This window comes from Heterodontus francisci, chromosome 32 (genome assembly GCF_036365525.1).
Source record: "Heterodontus francisci isolate sHetFra1 chromosome 32, sHetFra1.hap1, whole genome shotgun sequence".
NCBI classification, from domain to species: Eukaryota; Metazoa; Chordata; class Chondrichthyes; order Heterodontiformes; family Heterodontidae; genus Heterodontus; species Heterodontus francisci.
In genome coordinates, this window is record NC_090402.1 from 13852185 (window position 1) to 13877766 (window position 25582).

The 25582-nt window shown below is 45.1% G+C and overlaps 1 protein-coding gene across 1 annotated transcript in view; it reads right to left on the reverse strand.

Annotated features, from left to right (window-relative positions):
- The window catches only part of LOC137347460 (hemicentin-1-like), a 331927-nt gene that overhangs the window by 214585 nt on the left and 91760 nt on the right, over nt 1-25582 (reverse strand). The window contains exons 14-22 of the mRNA XM_068011904.1: nt 24519-24632; nt 21691-21849; nt 20967-21161; nt 20226-20321; nt 18705-18832; nt 16733-16877; nt 15596-15708; nt 13656-13815; nt 11165-11330 (exon numbers count right to left, since the gene is read on the reverse strand). Coding sequence (XP_067868005.1) covers nt 11165-11330; nt 13656-13815; nt 15596-15708; nt 16733-16877; nt 18705-18832; nt 20226-20321; nt 20967-21161; nt 21691-21849; nt 24519-24632 — 1276 coding nt within the window. The remainder of the gene's footprint in view (nt 1-11164; nt 11331-13655; nt 13816-15595; nt 15709-16732; nt 16878-18704; nt 18833-20225; nt 20322-20966; nt 21162-21690; nt 21850-24518; nt 24633-25582) is intronic.

The following is a 25582-nucleotide window of genomic DNA, read 5'->3' on the forward strand; positions in this document are numbered from 1 at the left end:
TCCACTTGCAGGGGTCCCCCCTACCCCCTCCAACAATATCCACTTGCAGGGGTCCCCCCTACCCCCCCCCCCCAACAATATCCACTTGCAGGGGTCCCCCCTACCCCCCCAACAATATCCACTTGCAGGGGTCCCCCCTACCCCCCCCCCCCCCCCCCAACAATACCCACTTGCAGAATTCCCTCCTTCCTTCACATCTGCAGATTGAGCTCAGTGGCAATGTCCTTAACTTACCTAACCTTCGCAGTCTCCGATGACTCTCGCCTGAGTGGCGTCAGCTTTTCAAAGACGTGAAAATGAAGGTACTTGAGTGCCACACGTCATGCATCAGATTGCAAACGCCTGGTGGGATCGCGGCAAATTAGATACAACTTCATGCAAAACAGTATATAACCGATATAAACTACAATCCTGTCGCGTTACGGTGGAGGTGTCACCATGGAACTTCGCCGCCTCTGAGAAAATTGGAAACCGGCATTACGGCATCGGGTTCTGTGGCGGACGTCTCTGCGCCGATTCTCAGGCCGTCCCCGCCAAAAAAAACACCTTCTAACGGAGCATAAAATCCAGCCCAGGGTCTTGACTGAAAAACTAGCTGCAGTGCTTGTGTTTCAGCAGTCTCGCACACTGAGAACACAATGTGTTTGTAGAGAGCAGGACAGGAATGTGACCTGTTACAATGGGAGGTGATGTTTCTGTAATTTCTTTGCCTTTTCATAGAGCTGCAACTTGTTAATAAGGCTGACGCTGATTGGAAAACTCTGTTTATGGTGTATTAGAATGCCATGTAATAATCCATAGTACTGTACACCAAGACCATGGATATAACATATTGTATGTGGCTTGCTTTCTCATAATGATAAGGAAAGCAGGTAAGAGGGGGCTTTGCTGGAGTAGGAGCCTCTTAGGCTGGGAATTTCCTCATCCCTACCCGATAGAAGAGTCAGGGGTGAGGGTTTACTCCGAGAACAGATATACCAGCTCGTACATCCAACTGAATTACATAGCATATACAGCACAGAAACAGGCCATTCGGCCCAACTGGTCTGTGCTGGTGTTTAGACTCCACACAAGTCTCCTTCCATTCCATCTACCTCATCTTAGCCTTTCAGCATTTCTTTCTATTCTCTTTTCTCTCATGTACTCATCTAGTTTCCTTCAGAAAGTATCTAAGCTATTTGCCACAACACTTCCTGTGATAGCAAGTTCCACATTCTACTCACTCTCTGAGTAAAGAAATTTCTCCTTATCTCCCTATTGGATTTATTAATAACGATCTTGTATTCATGGCCCCTAGTTTTGGATTCTCCCCTAAGTGGAAATATTCTCCATCCTGCCCAACTCATTCTATCTAAGTCTTTTCTTTTCTAAAGAAAAATGTCTCAACCTGTTCAACCTTTCCCGAAAGTGATAATCTCTCAGTTTTGGTACCATCCTTCTAAAACATTTTCTGCTCTTTCCCCAGTGTGTCTGTGTCCTTTTTATACTATGGAGAGCAGAACTGTGCACAGTACGCTTAAGTGCAACCTGAATAGGGTCCTCCACAAGTTTCACTTAGGTTCACCACTTTTGAATTCTATACCCCTAGAAATAAATCCCTGTGCTTTGTTAGCACTTTGGATTGCTTTGCTGACCTGCAAAGCTGCTTTTAATAATTTGTTCACCTTTACCCTAGATTCCTTTGCTCTTCTAGCCCGTTCGGTTTATTATTTTCTAAGATAAAGGTGATGTTTCTATTTTTCCTACCAAAGTGCATCACCTCACATTTTTCTATATTAAAGTTCACTCACCACTTCACCACCCAGTCTGTAAGATTTCTAATATTTTCATGTATTATGTTGCTTTCTTCCTTAATGTTATCTGTGCCCCCCAGTTTGGCATCAGCTGCAAATTTTGATATTGAGTTACCTGTTCCTAAATCCAAATAATTATTGTAAATTATGGATAACAGTGGTCCCAGCACTGATCCTTATGGGACACTGCTTCTTTCAATCTAACTACCCTTTACCCCTCTTGTTTAGTTTTGCTAGTTTGTCAATTATTTTCTCCCTTTCTATCCCAAATCTTTGTAAGCTCTGGCTTACTTAGGGGTCTGTGCCCAGGCTGTGGTCTGAATCTCAGTTGATTTAAAACAAAAAATGAGCATCTTTTTCAGATAGGCACACTGGCAGCTTCAGTCTGTGAAGGGCCCTGCTACCCCCATCTCCTCCCTTGCCTTGACCCAGCAACCAAAGCCACAGCTTCCAGTCTCCTCTGGCAGCTGAGTGCCCCCAGGTGCATTCCTCCAGGTGCAGGCGCCCACTGGCATTAGTTCAATTAGGTGAACTCCCTCGGGCAGGGAGCTTGGGTGGGGTCAGAAGTGGAGGGATGACTGCAGCACTTATGCCAGGATCAACAATCCACGGAATTGAAGCCTCAGTGTCCGGGCTCCCACTTGAAGAATGAACACTGGGCAAGGTACTGGAGGAATGCTTGCACTAGCATGGATCAATACCTGAAAGGAAGTAGTGGAGGAAAGCACAAAAAATGGAAAATCAATTTAAAAACCACACATGTCCCATTCCACCCTATCATATGACACAATAATGCACCATGACTATGCACTATGAAGGATTCTTTACAAGGCTCCTCTGGTAAAGAAATTGTACAAATATATTCAGCTGGGGGATACCAAAACTCAGGCCATAAACATAAGATAGTCCCCAATAAACTGAATAGGGAATTCAGGAGAAACTTCTTTACCCATAGAATGGTTCGAATGTGAAAGAATGTCAATTATTTAAGGCAAAATAGCATAAATGCATTTAAGTGGAAGCTAGATAAACACACAAGGGAGAAAGGTTATTCTGAGACGGATGAAGAGGGGTAGGAAGAGGCTCATGTGGCACATAAACACTGGGATTGACCAGGTGAACGGAATAGCTTGTTTCTGTGTTGTATGTTCAATGCATAACACTCCTTCATTATAATATGCTACTTATTTATTTATTTAGAGATACAGCACTGAAACAGGCCCTTCGGCCCACCGAGTCTGTGCCAACCAGCAACCACCCATTTATACTAATCCTACATTAATCCTATATTCCCTACCACATCCCCACCATTCTCCTACCACCTACCTACACTAGGGGCAATTTACAATGGCCAATTTACCTATCAACCTGCAAGTCTTTGGCGGTGGGAGGAAACCGGAGCACCCGGCGGAAACCCACGCGGTCACAGGGAGAACTTGCAAACTCCGCACAGGCAGGACCCAGAACTGAACCCGGGTCGCTGGAGCTGTGAGGCTGCGGTGCTAAGCACTGCACCACAAATGCCTCTTGGTGCTATTGCTGGATCCATTTTGGTTCTCAACACACAGGCTCCCTAGTGCGTTGCCCACTTCTGCTTATGTATTATCAGATGTTTGCCTGGGCTTAAGTAACGCTTGTTGTAATGTTTTCCATTGTTCTGCTGAATTGATTGGCAATTTCCATCTGCTTCCACTGCACTTCTTACTAAAAATGTTCAACAGATGCAGAAATTGGCTGATTACAAAAGCAATCTCAACACAAAGCCAGCAGCCCAAGAACCTAATGATTAAGGGGAATGATTTGGGGGTGTAAGCCAAGACTGATGCCGAACAATAACACTATACAGTACTAACAAATGAGAACAGCCATGGCCAAGTCTAAAATTCTGGAAGCATTAGTCTGCCTCTAATTTTACTGTCAAAACTATGTAGCAGCTGTTGTGACAATTTGCGTCATAAGTTGCATTTCAGACATAACCTCTCACATTGTCCATTGAGTGATTGTCATCACCCGGTGCAGTATTTCAATCAACAGTGAGAGGAACAGCACATTATCAGAAATTAAGGTTCACAACTCATCAACTCAAGGACTTCTTGAGCTTATGGAGTTTGTATTCTGTTAATAGTCAACCACGTCATCTTTCTAGGGTTTTTTAAAAATTCATTTTTGGATTGTGGGCTTCACTGGTTAGGCCAGCATTTATTGCCCATCCCTAATTGCCTTGAGAAGGTGGTGGTGAGCCACCTTCTTGAATTTCTGCAGTGCATGTGGGGTAGGTACACCCTCAGTGCTGTTGGGGTGTGGCAGGGGGGGCAGTTCTAGGAATTTGATCCAGCAACAGTGAAGGAACAGCAATATAGTTCCAAGTCAGAATGGTGTCCGGCTTGGAGGGGAACTTGCAGGTGGTGGTGTTCCCATGCAACTGCTGCCCTTGTCTTTCTAGGTGGTAGAGGTCGTGGGTTGGTGAGGTGCTGTTGAAGATTGCAGTGCATCTTTCAAATGGTACACACTGCAGCGAAGGCATGCCACTGATGGAGGGGCTGAATGTTTAATGTGGTGGATGGGGTTGCTTTGTCTTGGATGGTGTTCAGGTCCTTGAGTGTTGTTGGAACTGCACTCATCCAGACAAGTGGAGAGTATTCCATCACATTCCTGACTTGTGCTTTCTAGATGGTGGAAAGGCATTGGGGAGTCAGGAGGTGAGTTACTCACTGCAGAATACCCAGCCTCTGACCTGATCTTGTAGCCATAGTATTTATGTGGCTGGTCCAGAGAAGTTTCTGGTCTAACATACCCAAAGACACAGGGTGAAGCTGCCACTAAAATGTGCTTTTCCCTTTTATCCTGTCCCCAGTCATTTTGCACATCCCCCCTCCCCATCCTCTCACCCTCTCCCTGTCCCTTGTCCTCTTCCCCCTCTCCCCTTCCCCAGCCTCTCTGCGCATTCTCTTCTCACTTTTTCCCTCACAGCTGCTTTCCTGCAACTCCCCTCATATCTCCTTTGGCATTTTCTTGCCCACTTTCCCCTGTGGCTTAATCGCCTTTCTATCCCCAATTTTTCTCCTCCGCATTTTCTCTTGCTCTGCCCAAGTCTCTTACCTCCCCTCAATCTCCCACTTCCCAACACCCTACACCCCTCCACACTCTCCCATCTCCTCCACTTCCCCGTCACTGCTCCCCTCCCCTCCTCAAAGTACTTATGTCACTAGTTCCAGCAGTGCAACCTTGAGACTGCAACTTTGCTCTTACATTCCCTGGTTAATTTTAGTTCACTTTCCTTTCACCTTTCTCAAACCATGTTCTAACTTCATTTTTCCCACCCCATCTGTTTCTATCTTGTGCGCCCAATACGATATTCCCCTTCATGCTCCACCCCATCGCACCTTCCCTTCTGTCTTATTCTCATCCCCTGTCTCTGCGGTGGTACCTCACCTCATGTCTTATTATTTTCTACCCTCTAACCCTCCATGACTTGAAGCTTTGTCTTGACTCCCTGTGTATCATGGGAGTTTGACTGATTAGTCCAACATAGTTCAAGACACCCTCTTGCATTCCTCAGATGACATTCCAGTTGTAAGAATAGTGTTTGATCATCTGGAACTATACTTTGTCCTTTATAATTCCCACTCATGAATAGGAGTTTCTCCAGCTCCTTTTTAAAGTTGTTAGTTGATTAGATTTGATGAAATTCCATTGGCCCAGGAGGAAAATGAGACAGTGTCCTTAAAGATTGTACTGGGTTTGGTTGATGCAATGTAGGAAGAAAGACGGAAATGTGAATGGAAGGATTGAGCTACAGGAAGAACATAGTGCGGGGCATCAGCAAAGAGTGACAGAGATGAGGTAATTAAAGCAGTGCTTAGGTGAAACAAGTTTGTTTAGCAGAAGGAAAGGCTGTGGAAGATCACGTTTTGAGGTTCTGCAAAAGAATGAGAGAGGAGATTGCAAAAATAAGTCAGGATTCCAACATGTTAATGTAGAACCCTCTAATACTCATGTTGAAGTTAGTGTCATCTTGTTCCATGTTAGAGCATCCTGAAAGGGTATTCTTACTAGAGATCCTGAATTAAATTTGAATCAGAAACCCGCATAACATTTAAGAAGCACTTTGGTATGCACTTGAAGTGTCTTAATCTACAAGGTTACGGACCAAGAGCTGGAAGTTGGGATTAGGCAAGATGGCTACTTGTCAGCTGGCATGGGCATGATGGGTTGAAGGGCCTCATTCCGTACTGTGAATTTCTATAATTCTATGATTACAATCAAGGCAGCTAAGGGGTATGCATGTGTATGGCAGCACTAGAAAAGAGAACAAGGAAAACCAGCAGTCTCGACCAGTTCCTAATGGGTGAAACCCACATTACAAAACTGTTACCTAATTTGTCATTAAATTCGCAATCTCACTCATTGATGCTGGGTATTTAAAACAGGACAATGCTTCATTTCCCAGCACTAAAATCCTGCACCTTAATGAGCATAAAATTCATTGTAATAATAATTAAAGAATAGTTGTTAACCATTAAAGTAAAATCCAGCCCACAGAAGCAACGCATTATCATTGCGCCCTCCAATCACATAAAGCAACACACAAGGCTTAAGTTGTATATCTGCTCCAGGTTGGATATTCCCTACCCAAACATCTGTTCCTTTTTAGCTATGCCAAGAATTTTTTTCCATTATTATACATTAGAGTGCATTTTTCGGGATCCATGCAGGCTTGACAAACTACTGTAGGCAATATAGATCACTACCACATCACTCTGCCAACACAGGAAACCTCTCCCCACTTTTAACAAAACCACAGATCGTTTTCTAATTACAGTCAGACACTGTTTGTGCAGGTCATTTTGCTTCATGACAAAATGGACAATAGCAAGATATTTTAAATCAGCAGATGTTATTTCATCTTCATTTATTTTTCCTCCCTTCTGTTTTTAGTTCTGTTTTACTCCCCCCTTTTGATACCTCAAACAGAACTTGCTCATGTCACCTCTGACAACACTCTTCATGAAATGGTGTCTAAGAACAGACTCAGTCGTGACCCTTTCCTCCTACTGTCTCTGGTGAAAATACCTAGTGTCTACTTGCCACTTAAGTCATCAGAAAAAAACCTGTGATATCTTATAACAATCACAACTTTAATTTATATAGTGCCTTTAACATTGTAAAATATCATACAGGAGCATTATCAGACAAACATTTACACCAAGCCACGTAAGGAAATATTAGGACAAGTGATCAAAAGTTTTGTCAAAGATAACTTTCAAGGAGTGTCTTAAAGGAGGAGAGATGTAGAAAGGCGAAGAGGTTTAGGAATGGAATTTCAGAGCTGAGGGTCTTGGCAGCTGAAGGCAGGGTGAGTACTTAATATGATGGCCAATCTTCATTGGGAGCACCCGATTGGGGAAATCAACTCTTGTACCTTTGAAGCGTAATGACAGTCATTAAATTTCAGTTCTTCAATGGTTATAACCCTTTAGTCTTCAGTCATCTGTACTGTAACCTTCACCAGTCATTGCTGATACTGTCTGCATCACTCTGCAAGGAGTCCCAAGAGTGCATGAAATTCCTAAAATAGAGTGTTCCTGAAAGGTTCTGCTAAGAAATGCCGAATTTCTCCACATAACTGAATAGTATCAATTGCAATTTTCTTTCTGTCAACACATATTACTATTTCACAATAGACCATATAAGATTTTGCTGAGAAAGGCAGTTGATTCAATTTCTTCCCTTTGACCAACTTCCCCCATTTCTGTCGGTATTTTTCATTGTGAGGCATTGGCAGATCCCACTTGTCTTTAAATTCAAGTTCACTTCAGGCTAGGGCATGATATTACTCAGAATTCCTTTTGCTTTGTGAAATCTGAGCTTGAGTTAAGGGATGTTCACGCAAGGAAATGAAACGCATTCTCATGTCAGGCAACCAGTATGTTTTGGTATTGAGCCCTCCCGGGTCAATTGATTGCTTTCACCTTAGTCATTCAACTGTTGATATTCTTGGTCTCAATGTCTCCACTGATTTGGGTTGCCAACTCAACTTGGGCATGTTTCTTGAGATTTTGTCACATAACTCACCCCCACCTCCAACCATCCAAACAGCATTTTTTTGTTTCCCCCCACTGCTCCAATATTTTTATAACGATTAAAGAAAAGCGTTCAAAGATTTTTTTTTAAATCACATTTTTTTTTTGACAATACACCTGATTTTGTTTCTCCTGGGCTGCCTGCAGTAGTGTCCAGGAAATTAATCTTGGATTCCTGGAAACTTCAGGGCAATCCTGGAGAGTTGGCAACCCTACTTCTGGCCGCAGCTGGACATTCCCCACTTTGACTGCTGGAGATACCCCTGGAGAAACTCAATTTCACCCTTTGTACCATAAATATTACTCTTGCTGCAGCAACTCTTAACTGTCTCCAAAGCCAAGGTCCAGCTAATATTTGAAAACTCCTGCCATACCTGAGTAGGTCCTTCTAACACCTCTCCTGCAAGGTAAACCCTCTCTTTCTTCCAGCTTCCAAACTCTCAACTCACCCTACAACCATGCTCAATGCTCCAACAAGACTGACTTGCATTTATATAGCACCTTCAATGTGAAAATATGTCTCAAGGTACTTTATAGAAAGGATTTAAAAGTAGATAACAGAATGCTGAGCCATGGGAACAGAGATTAGAAGGGGGGATGGAAAACTTGGTTAAAAAGAAAGGTTTTTTAAAAGTTGGAGGGAGGCAGAAAGAGTTGGGGAGGTAATCCCAGAAAGTGAAGCTGAGGAGGTTTAAAGCGTCCATCACAGGAGGAAGGAAATTTGCACAAGAGGTCAGATGCCGGCAATCAAAGGGTGTGGGAGGAGACGTTAGGCTGCGAGAGGAGTGATGCCTCACAAGGATTAGGGTAAGATTCAAAAGTCTTGCTTTGCATTAATATTTGCGTGTCATTTCTGCGGTCAAATCTGAAACCGTCAGTTTTATAGCTCAATTAGATTACAGAATGGTTTCCTGAGGAAAGTCAAATGAAGAATGAACAAAAATACTCTTAAGGCAGATTTATATAGATAGGTGAAAGGTCAGAGAACTGTGGGGAATTGATTGAGACTGTTAGCCAGGAGAGAGAACTGCATGCAGGAAGGCGGGTGCTGATAACATGGCTCTTTGCTGGCAACATAACAAATGTTTCCTGTACATACAAATGTGAGACACTACGGGGGCAATTTTAACTCCCTCCCACATAATGGGTGTGATAGGGTCAGGGATCGGGTGGGTTTGGGTTTGGCGGGGAGTTATACTGTTACAAATGTGACACCCAACCCAACTACAACCCACCGTGAACGTGTTTACTCTGGTTTAAACATGATGGCTTGGGGACATCCAAATAACCCACTCTGGAGGGGTCAGTGCATCGTTACAATATTTAAATGAGGCGGCGTTCCTCAAATTTTGGGAGCCATTTAAATAAAACACTGGCCAGCCGTGTTTCACAGGCACAGGGAAACCGGCAGCTAAAGGGAGGTGAGAACTGCCTGATCCATAGAGTTCTGCAGCACAGAAACAGGCCCTTCGGCCCACCGTGTCTGCACCGGTCATCAAGCCTACCTATTCTAATCCCATTTTCCAGCACTTGGCCTGTAGCCTTGTATGCTATGGCGTTTCAAATGTTCATCCAAATACTTATTAAATGTTGTGAGGGTTCCTGCCTCTACCACCCCTTCAGGCAGTACGTTCCAGATTCCAACCACCTTCTGGGTGAAAAATTTTTTCTCAAATCCCCTCTAAACCTCCAGCCCCTTACCTTAAATCTATGCCCCCTGGTTATTGATACCTCCGCTAAGGGAAAAAGTTTCTTCCTCTCTAACCTATCTCTGCCCTTCATAATTTTGTATACCTCAATAAGGTCCCCCCTTAGCCTTCTCCGCCCTAAGGAAAACAACCCTAGCCTATCCAGTCTCTCTTCCTAGCTGAAATGCTCCAGCCAAGGCAACATCCTGGTGAATCTCCTCTGCACCCAGCAGGTAACTGATTTTCCAGCACAGCTTGTGGGCCAGGAGGAGAAGGAATGTGTCCCCCCCCCACCCAAACAAATCCTCTGCTGCAATCTCTATCCCCACTCCCCCTCCCCACCGCAGTGACCTCCCCCCGTTCCCCACATTGTCCCAGTGATCTCTAATCCCCAGCTTCCTTCCTCACTGCCCCCCCACCCCTCCACCATGCCCCATTCTTCTCAATTGCTGGGGACTGACAGCAGTGGCCATGGCTGTAGCCGCCTACTGCAAGCTTTCCCGCCTGACAGTCCCGTTAAATTCTTGCAGGACCTCCACGCTCTTGGTATTTCTGGATTTCCAACCCCCCCCAACTGCTAACTCATACCCCCACTCACACCCTTTAAATATTAGGGACGATATGTGATTGTGCAAGTTTGTGGAGTAAGAGATGACTAGTCACTGTGGGAGACAGTATGTAGATGAGTGAGTAAGTGATGAGTGTGTGTGCATGCACTCTCAGTAAAAGGAGAAAGTATACCAGGCTAGTAGTCATATTCTTTCCATATAATCCTAATTTCATAGCACAGCCTTCTCCAGCTCCAGAACCTGCCTCAGTTATCCCGAAGTAAAGTTTTTAATCATAGATTTCATGGTTCTCCCACACACATCCATTGAAGAAGTTAACTTCTGTATCACATTTTAATGGAACACAGTGAAACATGATCACTGCGCATATTTTAACTTTACAGTGGAATGCATTCAATCTTTCAATACTGAGTGAGCTACTGCAGACGCAGAGTAAAGATAATTAGGAGAGGGCTGGAGAAAATTGGGGGAGGGAAGGAAGGATGCATTTCACACCCTCAGGAAGTTGCAAAGTGTTCACCACCAATGGATTACTTTGGAAGTGCAATCGCTGTTGTTATGTTGGCAAGAACTGCAGCCATTTGTGCATAGCAAGATCCCACAGACAGCAAATGAATGAATCAGCAAATAGTCTGATTTGATAATAACGGTTAGGGGAGGAATGTTGACCAAGGCACCAGGAGAACTCCCTGCTCTTTGAATACTATCAGGAGGCCTTTTTTATGGCCACCTAGCAGGCAGATGGGACCTCAGTTTAAAGGTTCGTGCCTAAAGGCTGCACCTCCAGCAATGTAACACACCCTTGATACCACATTGAAGTGTCAACCAAGATTATATGCTCAGATCCCTTTTGGGACTTGACTCTCTGATATTTTGACTCATATTCAAGAGTGTTACCCACAGAGCCAAGGTAAACCTTTAAATGGAAGCAGCCACCAGAATGCTAATAACTTTGCTGGAGTTTGGCTCTGAGTTGCGTACCTTTCTGCTACATGAGCCAGAAGTCTTCATGGACTGTGGAGATACATTACCTGGCTGACATCAGCGGCACCAGACGGGAGTCTTTCTTCCACCTGATGATGGGGGGAGGGGATCCCTGAACCTCACAGGGTAGTGTCACCTCTGTCCCAGCCATGGCAGTGATTTCAATTGGCTCGTCCAAATTGTCAGGGTTCATTCCATCAATCTTTGGTTTCGCTGCAGAGAGAAAAAAAGTTCTAAGTCAAGACATATATTTAATAGCAGAGTCGCAATTATATTAAATCCTTCTGGTGTTTGCAGTTCTTTTCATCCCACTCATTTTGATCTGTGAATTTTGTACTCAATGTTGAGGAACTAAACTGAGCAGCCGGGAAGCCCAGAAACACGGGTAACACCGAGCTCCTGTCAAACTTAATGACGGGACCTCATTTGAATGTTCTTTCTCCATTTCCCGACTGGGACCCAACCAGATTGAGAGGTTAGCTGGCTGGTTGGTGGATGAAAAGGATTGTGCTGGGAGGTCGAAGCCTGGGAGCAAAGGGAGGGAGACGAGGGAGATTGCAGGGATGGGGTGGGGGGTTTGAAGCCATGGTGGGTCAGGATTGGGGGGGGGGGGGGGCGTCAGATCACAGGGAGGGAGGCCGATCATGGCAGGTTTGCTGGGTGGGCACCAGAGGGAAGCACTCCTCTTGGCCCACGAGCAGTGCTGGAAAGGCACTTACTTGCTGGATCCAGCCATTCTCACCTCCCTTTAGCTGTCATGTTTCCCAAGCCCTGGGAAAACCATTAAATGTAAAATCAAAATTATAAAATTTGAGGCACTCAGCCTTATTAGCATATTTAAATAACTGACCTGCTTCTGGAGAGCAGGTCAATCGCCCATTCCCCCAATGCACCTCTGTTAAAAGCCAGAGTGGATGAGTTGGAGGCAGGTTGGGGTTGGGTTTCTGATTTTGGAAATTTTAACGTACTCACCAGCACGCCGCCAGTTCCTTGTAGGAGTTAAGATCGCCCCTCTAGTATACGCTTTAACCCTTTGTAGGGTAAATGTAGTATGTGACATTATGTGATTTGACAGGTCTCACCGTATATAGGTCTAACTATAACATTGCTAATCTATACTGTATGAGAAAAGAGTGCTGATTGGTTGGCAAGTGAACTCTGATTGGTAGCGACGTTGCCATGGAGAATGCCCCAGTCTTTGAAAACTGACAGTTAACTGCCAGGCTTCGTTTGAAATTTAAACCAGGCAGCTTGACTCTGATTGGTCAAAGCATTGCCCTGAGGAATTAATCAGCGAATGGCTGTCACTTATTTTGTTTAATTGAAACAAGCACAATGTGTGTACATGTTCTTTCTGTCTGCAGTGTGGCGCATTTGCATGTACTGGAAGCTACAATTATTAATACACAGATATAAAGAACATGTACACACATTGCGCCTTTTTCAGCTAAACAAAATCAATGACAACCATTCGCTGGCTCATTCCTCAGGGCAATGCCTTGACCTATCAGATTCAAGCTGCCTGGTTTAAATTTCAAACGAAGCTTGGCAGTTAACTGTCAGTTTCCATAAACTGGTGTATTCTCCATGGCAATGCCTCTACCAATCAGAGTTCACTTGCAAACCAATCAGCACTCTCTTCTCATACAGTATAAATTTGTTGCTTTCCCTTACATTGGTATTCTTGCGTGTTGTCCTGATGAGTGCAAGACGAAAAGCTTTGACATGATGGGCTGAATTTTATTCGGGCGCTGCTCTCCGCGGCAGCACCCAATGAACTCGGCGGGTTGCCCGTATTCAGCAGCTGCCGAGGAGCCCCTGCGATATTTTGCGCGGATGCTCACTTAAATAGTGGGGGCGGAACGGCTGCCCCCGATGATGTGTAGGGACGGCCTCCGCATCCCCGGCAACGGCGTCCGGCACCGCCAGCGCCATTTTTAAAGGGCTTTCAGCCCTTAGAATTAATTTAAATTTTTAAACCGGCAGCAGCATCAAATTTTTATTAAACAATACGAAATATGTGGATCGCCCCTCCCCAATGCCCGAAATGACCGACGCATCCTTTTTCCTTACCCGAACTTTACCCCTTAAACTTATAACATTTGGCCTATAACCCCATCCCACCATCCCCACATCCAATAGAAATTGATTTCCCCGGTCCTCCACCCCTCCTGCCCTGAAATTTCTATTACTCCCCCCTCCCCACCAGGTTCACCCCTCAGAACTCCATGCAGAGGTAAGTTCATTTGAATGTAATTAATGTCAATTTAACTATGCAGATGAAGGGCCCACTGCCAGGCACTGTGTGGAGGGTGGGGGGGGTGGACACCGAGATCCCCCCGCCCCGCCAGTGATATGCGGTGGGCCCTTCTCGATGTCGCAGGTAGAGTCAGGCCTCTCCCCGCAACATTTTACCAGCCCCCACGTCGCGACTGGTGGCATCGAGGGGGCCAGTAAAATTCAGCCCAATGTCTCTGTTTTCAGCAATACTCAAGTTCTGTACCACCAAACAACTCTTACTATGAATAGTCTCCTTACTGTGGACAAGCAGCTGCATTTCCTTGCTGGTAAACCCTGCTACATTGGTAGCAGTGCAGACGTAGACTCCAGAATCTTCGGACGATGGAGATGGGATCAGGAGGCTCCCACTTGCATCAACGTAACGCTGTGGTTCGTGTCGAGGCAAGAGTTCTTTTCCCTGGAGAGTACATTAAAAAACAATGAATGCGTAATCGTTCAAATTTTCAGAAGAAAAATGTTTCTAACAGCAATCCCTGTGACCTCCCTTCCCCACCTGCTGGTCTCTTTACCCCGTGCATCACTTCTGGGTCTGAGCTGCAGCAAAGCCTCTGTTAATGCATTAGCACATTTACTTCAATGCTTTCTCATTCTCGACGCAGGATGTGGCCTGTCATGTTCTACTCTCCTGGTTTTAATTTGTTATCAGGTAGGTCCGTCAGATTCCAATGGAGGCCCAATTTCACACCTGATTATCAGATCACAGACAGCTTCTGCAGATTAAGCTTTCTGTAGCAGGAGCCTTTAGTCCAATAACTGATGTGTTGCGTCCACGGTGGCATCAGTTTCTCGATGGTTGGATCATCTATACCCAAGAGGTGAACTGCCTGTCTGCTGTTGGCTGCAGTTCACTGGAATCAGACCATCTTAGAACTAGCTACTGGAAAGAGAGAGAAACCCTGTGGGCTGGGTTGCAGAGTGAGTAGGAGGACTATTCCTCTGGTCTGCCCTCTCTCCCCTCGGGGGGAAGGACTTGACTGCTACTTAATGCCTCCCACAATATTATATTGAGTTTTCGTACTGATCAGGGTGTCAGTATTGTGAGTATGGAACACTCCACTACATTTACCACCCAGGGAGGGATTTTATGATCTCACTGCCAATTGCGGCAGCAAGCTGAAAGATGGCGGTCCGCCCACGTGAGCCACAGACCAAAGAGCTGCCACGATCTTAAGCGCAGTGGCTCATTTAAATAGACGGGGTGGCCCACCCCCCCCCACAGTCGTGTGGAAAGGGCGGGTAATGAGGTAGGCTGCCTGCGTGCAGACGCTTGCGATTTTTAAAGAGCAGCCAGCCCTGCTGGCAAATTTAAATATTTAAAGAAATATACACCAAAATTAAATAAATACATTTCTTTTGCCTCTTTCCCACCCCCCCAATAACAATTATGATAACTATTTGCCCTCCCCCCCACCAAAACACATCTGACCTTCTCCCAAAGTACAACCCTTCCCATCATCCCCTACACCCATGATGTTTATTTGACCCCATTCCACTGACCCCCTCCCCCCCCCCTCCCCACACTGACAAACTTACCTCCTCCCCCACTCCCTACCAATGTCACACCTTGTTTCCCCGGACGGGGATCTGAAGGCGCGGGAGCGCCGGCAGCCGCGCCGAAGTTCGGGGCGAGCCCTCAAGCTCATGGGTGAATATATTTAAGTTCATTAATTTTACTGATTTGAATATTGAAATTGTGATCCCCTCACCCAGTGGCAGGGGGACCACCACAGAGACTCGTCACCGTCAGGAGGATCAGGCCAGGCCCTGCCGGCGCCGAGGTCCGTGGTGGGCCTCATCTGGAGCCATCTTCAGAACCTTGCCCTCCACCTGCCATGTATCACGACATTAAGGACCTCTTAAAATCCAGCCCCCAATCTCACTACACCCAGACCAGGGAAACCATACATTTGATATTAACATTCTCAACCCGAGTGAAAGAAGCCCCAATTTCTCAAGCCTCTCTTCAAAATAGTAACTTTCGATCCATGTAACATCCTTGTGAAGTTACACTGCACCTTTTCAATTGCTTTTACCTCCTTTCTATAATGGGACGGCAAAGTCTACAGCACAGCTTGTAGGTTCAGACTCTTTCAATTGCCTTTATACACATGTTAACCTGTGTAAGGAATCAGCGATATGACTATTTTTTTAGACAATGTCCTATGGTTAGGCCGTACCTTGGACCAGACGATTGTTGGTTTTGGAACACCGCTGGATTCACACAGCAGAGTGACTGCTACTCCCTCATCAGTGATAAAAAAAGTGCGCCCAGGTTTAATTGACGGAAGTACTATAAAAAATACACAGGCAAATTGATATTATTAATAATTTACAGTTATAAATAATGTTCTGCACATTCTTTCTCGGGCCATCGGTCAGTATCCCTGTGGCCTTCCTTGTTGACCGACTCCCGAGGAACTTCTCTGGTGCTGAGCCCCAGGAATTTACATGACAACAGTTCTGCACGGACCACCCTCTGAATTTCCCTCCTTCCTTTGAGGATGAAGAGATTCCGCAATTCAGTGCTTCCTTTGACGACCCAGTTGAGGTTGGTAATTAATCATATAGACTAGAAGAAACTGGACATTGTCAGTACGTGTTGCTTCAACCCCCCAGTACTGCCAATCATCCTTTACCATTCCATTTCACATCACCATCTTCCAAATTCTTCAGTCATCACCAGCTACAATGGCTACAGCTGCAGAAACCACCAGAACTCATCCAGTGCTACCACAGTCTGGCTGTGCAAGGGTGCAGCCCCCACCCCACAGTTTCGCTAAAGGAGGACCACTGACCATGCAAGCTAGAGTTCCTCCAGTTCCATCAGGGAGCAGGATACTGCACTCTAGAGGAAGTGTTCAAATGAAAGTCCCATCCATCCCTCCGGGGGATTATTTTCAGCGATCTGCTCCATGTTAAAGAGGGAACCCCACTATCAAGATGCTATGGTATAAACTGATTACAATTTAACCTCCTTTTGTTTATTTTCTGTTCACTTTCGCTAACTCCAGAAATGTGCAGTTTTCTCGGCCACGTAGGGACACTCGAACACTAAGAGGCTACACCAGGAGTTGCAGATTGATGCTCATCACTCCATCTCCTGAAGCAACAACTGCTTCCTCATGTGGAGACAGTGTGAAAAGAGAGGGGCATCTCAAACCACTAGTTGCCAGCAGGGAGAACCATTCTGAGTGGATTCCTGTTTGCACAAATAATAAGTAAGAGGACAACATCCTCACTGATATTGACAGCACCACAATGAAAGTAGAAACCTTTGCAAAAGTAATTGCCACATCCCTCTCCACACTACTCACCATGTACGTACACTGTAATGGTCTTATCAACAAATCCCACTACATTTCGGATGGTGCACATGTATTTCCCAGCATCTCCTTGCTCTGCTCTCTCAATATGGAAACTGCCATCACTTCGGATTGACAGACGCCTGTCCAAACTTAGCTGTAGGGAAGGAAGAAGGGAATACTGCATAAACTCTCTAAGAGATTAAGAACTATATTGCGCTCTGTGTAGTCAGTGGGGCAGGATAGGTTTCTGTGTTTTGTATTCCAGGTCCCCTTATCTTGTTTTTACTTCCTCTCCTGATATGCTGACTCCTCCTGACAGTTACTTCTGGTACCTCATTCAACCTGCAAATCTCTTTTATAATATTGTTGGCCAACCGTTTGATCATAGAGGGTCCCACAGCCACACCTGACTTCCACACGTCAACTTTCCAATGGGTCTCACTGCACAGTAATCAGGAGCAAGAATGTTTACACATTTTCCCTCCCCTGACCACACAATGGAGTCTCATTGTAGCATCTGCTTCCCCAGTTGAGGTAGTTAGAATCTGGGCACAAAAGCACGGGTCTTCCTGATATGTACAGCTCAGGCTGAAACTGGTATTACGTTCGTTCATTGGGCTACCTCCAAAACTGAGCTCTCCCCATGGCCATGTGAATAAAGGCATTGTAAAATCTGGCACCAAGTCATTCAAACCAGAAGCTCCAGATTAGATTGTTGGTCTGTACAGAGATGTCTTATCTCACCAAGGACATCAACTCGGGTACTACAACTGGCCTTAACCCCCAGAGCCAGCGTTGGGTGAATGGAATCGGGTTCAACTATGACGTCCCACTGCATTACAAGCCCTTTAACAGCAGACATGAGGGCCCTCATTTTGCAATCAAGTTATTTGATATATCCCCTCTCCCTCATTCTCTCCCTGAGTTTCCCATGTCATGCACCATTACTGCAGCTGAATAGACAGCAATCCTATTCCTAGGCCATTGGCAATGCATATTCGGTCCTATCACTAGGAAATGCACAAGCCATCTTAAGATGACACTTGTTCCTTCTGGAGAGAAATATCCCGCAGGATTTTCCCTCCGGGGGTGGGAAACGGAGATCGGGACTGCTTCAAGGTCTCAATCCCCCTCCCAGGGGGAACAGTCACAAGCTCCGATTTTCACTGGGGTGTCCCATTAAGGGCGGTGGGCAGGCTCTCAAAGCTGGTGGACCAATCAGAGGCCTTCCAGCTTGAAAGGAACAGCAGGCTGTGATGTCTTCAGCATAGAGACACCCTCTCTCCAACTTCTTAAAATTAAAAATAAAAATGGCTTTTACAACCAGGCTACCACTTTGGTGGTGGGGAGGGTTGGAGTTTCTCACCAATGCGGCCTGTGGCTGCTCCAGCATCCAGGCAGGTAGCAAGGGCCTCCACGCCTGCCTGGAGTGCTCCCCATCACCTCCACACAACCCCCACCCCAGGTCTGCTGCCGGAAGGCCACCTCCAAGCAGTTGAACAGGACCCCACTGCCTGCGGGAAACTGGAAGCTGACTGGGAAATTCCAGTCGGCCTGCATTAACAGGCCTTAATAGGCCTTTAGTTACCTTAACCAGGCACCTGCCATATGCGGGCTGGTAGATCTGCCACCCCATTCCCCACCCACCCCCCCACCCCCGCCATTCCCACCTCCGCAAAAAATGGCCCGGGCACGTCTGGATGGAACTGGGGAACCAGCACGCCGGCCAGCAGCACCCGGCTGCCACCGATCCCGGCCCCAGCTGGGTCTCAAAATCAAGACCGTCATCTTCATTCACCTTTCGCACATCCTCCCTCAACCCAAGGGAGACTGTGGAAAGGGAAGAGTTCAGGAGGAGGAATAAAAAGAGGCATTGAGGAAAAGAAATACAAATAAATAGCTCAGGCTTTGTATTTTGCGATAACTGAAAGCACAAAGAAGGAGGTCTCAAGATGGGAAATGTCTCTCGGAACGTACTCACCAGCTGGTTGTCTTTTAACCAGTAACGTTCAGGGAAGGGATTACCAGCCAGGACAACACATGGTAATGTCAATGACCGACCCTCCAGCACATTGACAACTGTGGCACTTTCTACAACTTCAGGGGCGACTTTAGAGGAAAACAGAAGGACATTGAAGTAATACATCATCTATTCAAAATTTCATGACTGATTAAACCATTATTTTTGATCAATAAATTCCAGCATCACAACCAGAGAGGAAGAACGGTGTTTTTACTACAATCTCCCCTCTGTAGTGCCTCACACGAAACCCTCTCATTCTACACAGTCTCCAGGTGGCTCCTCTTCTCAGTCCAGCCTTGTTGCTATACAGATATCACTTCCTCATTTTTAAAAAATGGCTTATTGACCTAACCTGAACAAAAAGGGAGTTATTGTTTTGTGAAATAATCCACAATTATTTCATTTTAACTTCTAATAAAAATCTAGGTATTTACCCAAGGGAGGAGTTTAGATGCAAAGATGACTGCAGAGCTGACCAACAAAATACAGAGTACCACGGGTATCATGTGAGTCAAACGTCAAACTGAACATTTGGTTTGAGAGAAATGCCTGTGCCCCTCGTGTAAAATACCCCAATGGCATAAAAACGAACAGAAGAATATGTCACCGTCCCCATTCTGCCCAAGCAGTCACTAAAATTTGCTGCCACCCTGCCAGAATTCTGCTGGTATTTAAATAATCACTTTCCATTTACCAGAACTAATGGAAAAGGCAGAATGGGTCGGAACCGATTTACAACAGAAATATATCTCCTCCTTCGCATCCAGTGCAAAATCTGGTTTCTTTTCCCTCTGCATGTGGAATGTATGTACTGATAAGGCGAAGAGTAAGAGTTATAATACTCTGCGTGCAACGAGATAAGGCACGGTCAAACACACTGTGAACCTCTATTTGCATTGCCCTCACTCCACTGCTTAAGACTCCAACCTGTGGCCACTTCTTAGCTCGTCTGTAGTTAGTACATTGTGTAGAGCTTTGGTCACCCAATTATCAGAAGGATATAGCAACAATAGAAATAGCTGCAGTGCTGATTCACTAGGGTGTTACCAGGGATGAGGAGTTTCGATCAGAAAGAGAGACTCGAGATGTTAAGGCTTTTTTCACTAGAGCTGAGAAGGTTACGGGTGCCCCGACAGAGGTCATCAAAATCACGTTGGGTGAATAGTGATAGCTTGTTTTCACCGGTCATTGGGGTGGGAATAAAAGGACATAAATTTAAAGCAATTGCGAAAGTAATGAAAGGTGAAGCTGGAGAAATATTCTTCACACAGAAGTTGGTTAAAATGTGGACTTCTCTGCCACAAATCACTCTTAAAGCAGAGGCCAAAAATTCTGAATGGAATTAGATGTTTGCTTGAAGAAGAGAAACATTAGAAAGGTATGGGAGAGTTGGATTAGGTCGCTCCTATGAGGAAAAGACTGAAGCAGATCTAATGGGCCAACAGACTTGTTTCTACACGATGACATTCTGTGACTCACCAAGACCAGTGATAGTCAGGGCCACCTCTGCACGGATCACTCCAAACTTGTTCTGTGCCTCACAAACATACCTGGCTTCATCATCCAACCACACACCTGCAGAAAGGCAAAGAAAAGGAGTAAATCCAGTACCAGTTAGGGATAGAACCAGGCAGCACAGCTGACTTACGACATGTGAATGCTTTAATCTATGGTTATTAATAAGTGTAATTAAGCAGAAATGGGTCTCTGCGTACCTTCACTATAAACCACCTAGATTTATTTTATGAGATTATTGAGACTGGGTTTTTTGTTCACTTAATCAACATTCCACATTATATGATTTTCTGTTTTTCTCTTTTTTTTTTGTCCAAGTTGTTTTCTGGGGAATGGCACTGTTTGACAAGGTAGGACCTTGTGTATGAAGTTATGGATCCTGGGTTTGAATGCAAGCTGCAGTGGAGGGATACAGCCTCTCCCTGCTGAATGTAAAGATCCTACGTGAAGTGAGTTTGAAACAATCTCAATTTACTTTGCTTGTTTCACTCTGTCTCTTACAGTTGACAAGGGAATATTCGAAGATCCCAATAGCTTGTTCTACTAGCTCCTTCTTAATGGATTTTAAAAGGTCTTTCATTTCAGACTGCCTTCTGCATGAGCTTCATTGTATGGCCCACATAAGATAGAAAACTGGAGTCACTTGTCAGTTTAAAAATTATAGGGGAAAAGCTCAATAGTTCATATAGAATCTCCTGTACTTACTCTCTATGAACAGGCTGCCAGTCTCCAGCTGGCCAACAAGGCTCACCGAATCAGGTTTGGTGAAGATGGACTGTCCGTCAAGTCGTCGCCAGGTGACCTGTGGTGCAGGGTTCCCTACTGCGCTGCACGTCAATGTCACATTCTTACCAATAGTCGCGGAGACATCAGAGGGGATGTCTGAGAACCGAGGGGCAGCTGGGGAAAAGGAGATGGGAATATATCAGGGTCAGCTCACTAACATTGATAACATCTTCAATTAATGATCAGACAAGAGGAGACGGTGGCACAGTGGTCGTGTCACTGAACTAGTAATCCAGAGACCCAGGATAATGGCCTGGGGATATGGGTTCAAACCCCACCACGGCAGCTGGTAGAATTTAAATTCAATTAATTAAAAATCTGGGATTAAAAGTAAGTTTCAGTAATGGTGCCATGAAACTATTATTGATTGTAAAAACCCACCTGGTTCATTAATGTCCTTTAGGGAAGGAAATCTGCCGTCCTTACCTGGTCTGGCCTACATGTGACTCCAGACCCAGAGCAAAGTGGTTGACTCTTAACTGCCCTCTGAAATGGCTTAGCAAGCCACTCAGTTCAAGGGCATTTAGGGATGGGCAACAAATTCTGGCCTGGCCAGCAACACACACATCATGAAAGAAAAAAAACAAGACCGGCGCAGAACCAGTTTGTGACGAGCTATTAAAATGTGCATTTTGTAACTTACAACCAACATCTAACATGACCATGGCAGAGGAAGTGCCAGCCTCATTGGTTGCCACACAGGTGTACTCTCCAGCATCCATCTCCTGAACCTCCTTCATCTTCAGTGTGCCGTGCACTGGATCAACCTCTGCAAACGGGACCAGGTTCAGCTCCAGATCACCTACTCAGAAATACAGTTCAGTGCCATTAGTGCACACAAAGCATTTTTCCCCATTCCCCAAAGAACACTGTTGCAACTATTTAGATGGGCAGTTTGTTCTCAGCCCTCCAGGAACCTGATACCACATCCTGAGAATGATTCTCACTTGATTTTATTTTGTGTCTGATCAGAAAGCATCTTGATTCTGCACAGTAACACAACAAAGATTGAGAACACCAAGGGGTAGGGGGTTGAAACCATGTAGAATCATAGAATAGTTACAGCACAGAAGGTGGCCTTTCGGCCCATCGTATCTGTGCTGGCTCTCTGTCAGAGCTATTCAGCTAGTACCCTGCCTTTTCCCCGTCATCCTGCAAATTTTTTCTCTTTAGATAATTATCAGATTCCATTTTGAAAGCCATGATTGAATCTGCCTCCACCACACTCTCAGGCAAGGAATTCCAGATACTAACCACTCGCTGCATAAAAACACGTTTCCTCATGTCACACCTGCTTCTTTAGCCAACCATCTTAAATAGTATCCATTGTTTCTTGACCCTCCCACCAATAGGAACAGATTCTCCCTATTCAAGAGCCATAGTGCCATACATTGTTGCTCCAAATGCTGTACTCCAGATTGACCCCGAGTAATTCTGTACTCCAGATTGACACCGAGTAATTCTGTACTCCAGATTTACCCCGAGTAATACTGTATTCCAGATTGACTCCGAGTAATACTGTACTCCGGATTGACCCCAAGTAATACTGTACTCCACATTTACCCCGAGTAATACTGTATTCCAGATTGACTCTCAGTAATACTGTACTCCGGATTGACCCCGAGTAATGCTGCACTCCGGATTGACCCTGAGTAATTCTGTACCCCGGATTGACCCCGAGTAATACTGTATTCTGGATTGACCCTGAGTAATACTGTACTCCGGATTGATTCCGAGTAATACTGTATTCTGGATTGACCCTGAGTAATACTGTACTCCGGATTGACCCCGGGTAATACTGTATTCTGGAATGACCCCGAGTAATTGTGTACCCCGGAATGACCCTGAGTAATTCTGTACTCCGGATTGACCCCAAGTAATGCTGTACTCCGGATTGACCCTGAGTAATGCTGTACTCCGGATTGACCCTGAGTAATGCTGTACTCTGGATTGACCCTGAGTAATGCTGTACTCTGGATTGACCCTCAGTAATGCTGTACTCTGGATTGACCCCAAGTGATGCTGTACTCCAGATTGACCCCAAGTAATACTGTCCTCTGGATTGACCCTGAATAATACTGTACTCTGGATTGACCCTGAGTAATACTGTCCTCTGGATTGACCCTGAGTAATACTGTCCTCTGGATTGACCCTGAGTAATGCTGTACTCTGGATTGACCCTGAGTAATACTGTCCTCTGGATTGACCCTGAGTAATACTGTCCTCTGGATTGACCCTGAGTAATACTGTACTCTGGACTGAACCCAAGTAATACTGTCCTCCGGATTGACCCTGAGTAATGCTGTACTCTGGATTGACCCCGAGTAATGCTGTACTCTGGATTGACCCTGAGTAATACTGTCCTCTGGATTGAGCCTGAATGTTACTGTCCTCTGGATTGACCCTGAGTTATACAGTCCTCTGGATTGACCCCCCCCCCCCAGTGATGCTGTACTCCGGATTGACCCTGAGTAAATCTGTACTCTGGATTTACCCTGAGTAATACTGTCCTCTGGATTGACCCCGAGTAATACTGTACTCCAGATTGACCCTGAGTAATGCTGTACTCCGGATTAACCCTGAGTAATACTGTACTCCGGATTGACCCTGAGTAATGCTGTACTCCGGATTAACCCTGAGTAATACTGTCCTTTGGATTGACCCCGAGTAATGCTGTACTCCAGATTTAGCCCGAGTAATGCTGTACTTTGGATTGAGCCCAAGTAATGCTGTACTCCGGATTGACCCTGAGTAATACTCTACTTCGGATTGACCCTGAGTAATACTGTCCTCTGGATTGAGCCTGAGTGTTATTGTCTTCTGGATTGACCCTGAGTAATACAGTCCTCTGGATTGACCCCCCAGTGATGCAGTACTCTGGATTGACCCTGAGTAATACTGTCCTCTGGATTGACCCCGAGTAATACTGTACTCCGGATTGACCCTGAGTAATGCTGTACTCTGGATTGACCCCGAGTAATACTGTCCTCTGGATTGACCCTGAGTAATACTGTACTCCGGATTGACCCTGAGTAATACTGTCCTCTGGATTGACCCTGAGTAATACTGTCCTCTGGATTGAGCCCGAGTAATACTGTACTCTGGATTGACCCCGAGTAATACTGTACTCCGGATTGACCCTGAGTAATACTGTCCTCTGGATTGAGCCCGAGTAATACTATATTTCGGACTGACCCCGAATAATACTGTACTCCGGTTTGACCCTGAGTAATGCTGTCGTGTCCCCATGATCCTCAGTAACCTCAATATTCTGCTGACTGATGTACCCTTAGTACTCCTCATTAATTTAAAAGATTTGCTTGTTCAACATGCCAGGCACAGCACACATGGTGTTGCACATTTGCATTTTAATTGACACAGATGCTGTACTGCTCACTCCACTAACAGCACAAGAACAGCAGGTTGTGCAATTGTGTCCAGTAAATTCCCCACCGATTGCGTTGGCAATACCTTTGTACCATCTGACCTCAGGCTGCGGGACTCCTGCAGTTTGACATTGCAGCGATGCCACCTCCGTGACCACAGCGAGCACGACTGGATTCGGCACAGTGATTGAGGGGATCTCTGCAGATGCACAGAAACAATCTCATTAGAATACACTCTGGATCACAAAGACTGCAAACAACAATGTCCCGCTCTATATCCTGATGTATCTCTTGTCATGAAGGTGCTTCCATTATTAATATTTTTTGAGGACTCTTGTTAAAAGATTGTGAAAATTGGTTCATTTGAAAGGCTGAGGAGATGCCTGGCTTTGTTTTTTTTTAGAAGGTTACTGGAAGGACACTTTGGATTTTTAAAAAATCACTTACTGGAAGAGACAATGAAGTGTTAAATAAACATAAGGATCCTTGCTGGTTATTAGAGTTGTTTACAGAGAAGTCACATGTCTAGGTTTATGGTTGTCGGGAACTTTGGTTTCATGATTTGGTTTGGACTGTTTGAATGTTCAGTTGGTATGTATCCTGCTGACAGAGAAGCCACCCAATCATCTTTTGCCACCTGTTTTGAAAAATCTTCTGAGAATCCAGTGTGATAGCTGAAACCACTGATGCAGTAATTCTCCTGAAAAGCCTGCAAGCCTACACTTCAATGTCTCCTGAACAGAACTGCTCCAGAAAGATCCCAGTGACAGCTGTCTAAGTGTACCCGGACACCAGACCAAAGGCCTTCTGGAACATTCCATTTCTTATCCATTTTGTTCAAGAATTGTTAATAACATGGTCAAAGTATTTTTTTAAAATGTTGATCTCTGCCGAGCCAGGTTTTTCATTTTTCTTTATTTTTCTCTTTAACCGATGTATGTGTGTGTTAGGTTATTTTAGAAGGGTAGATATTTATACTTTCATATTTCAAACGGTGTCTTAATAAGCTTTGTATCTTTATTGAACAAGTCCTGTTTTATAATAAATCAATAATTTTGTTGGTTATTAAAAAAAACCTGGTTGGAGGATTTTTATTCTGAAACTAATATAGAGAAGTATAACTGGCCATATCGGTAACTGGGTAAAACA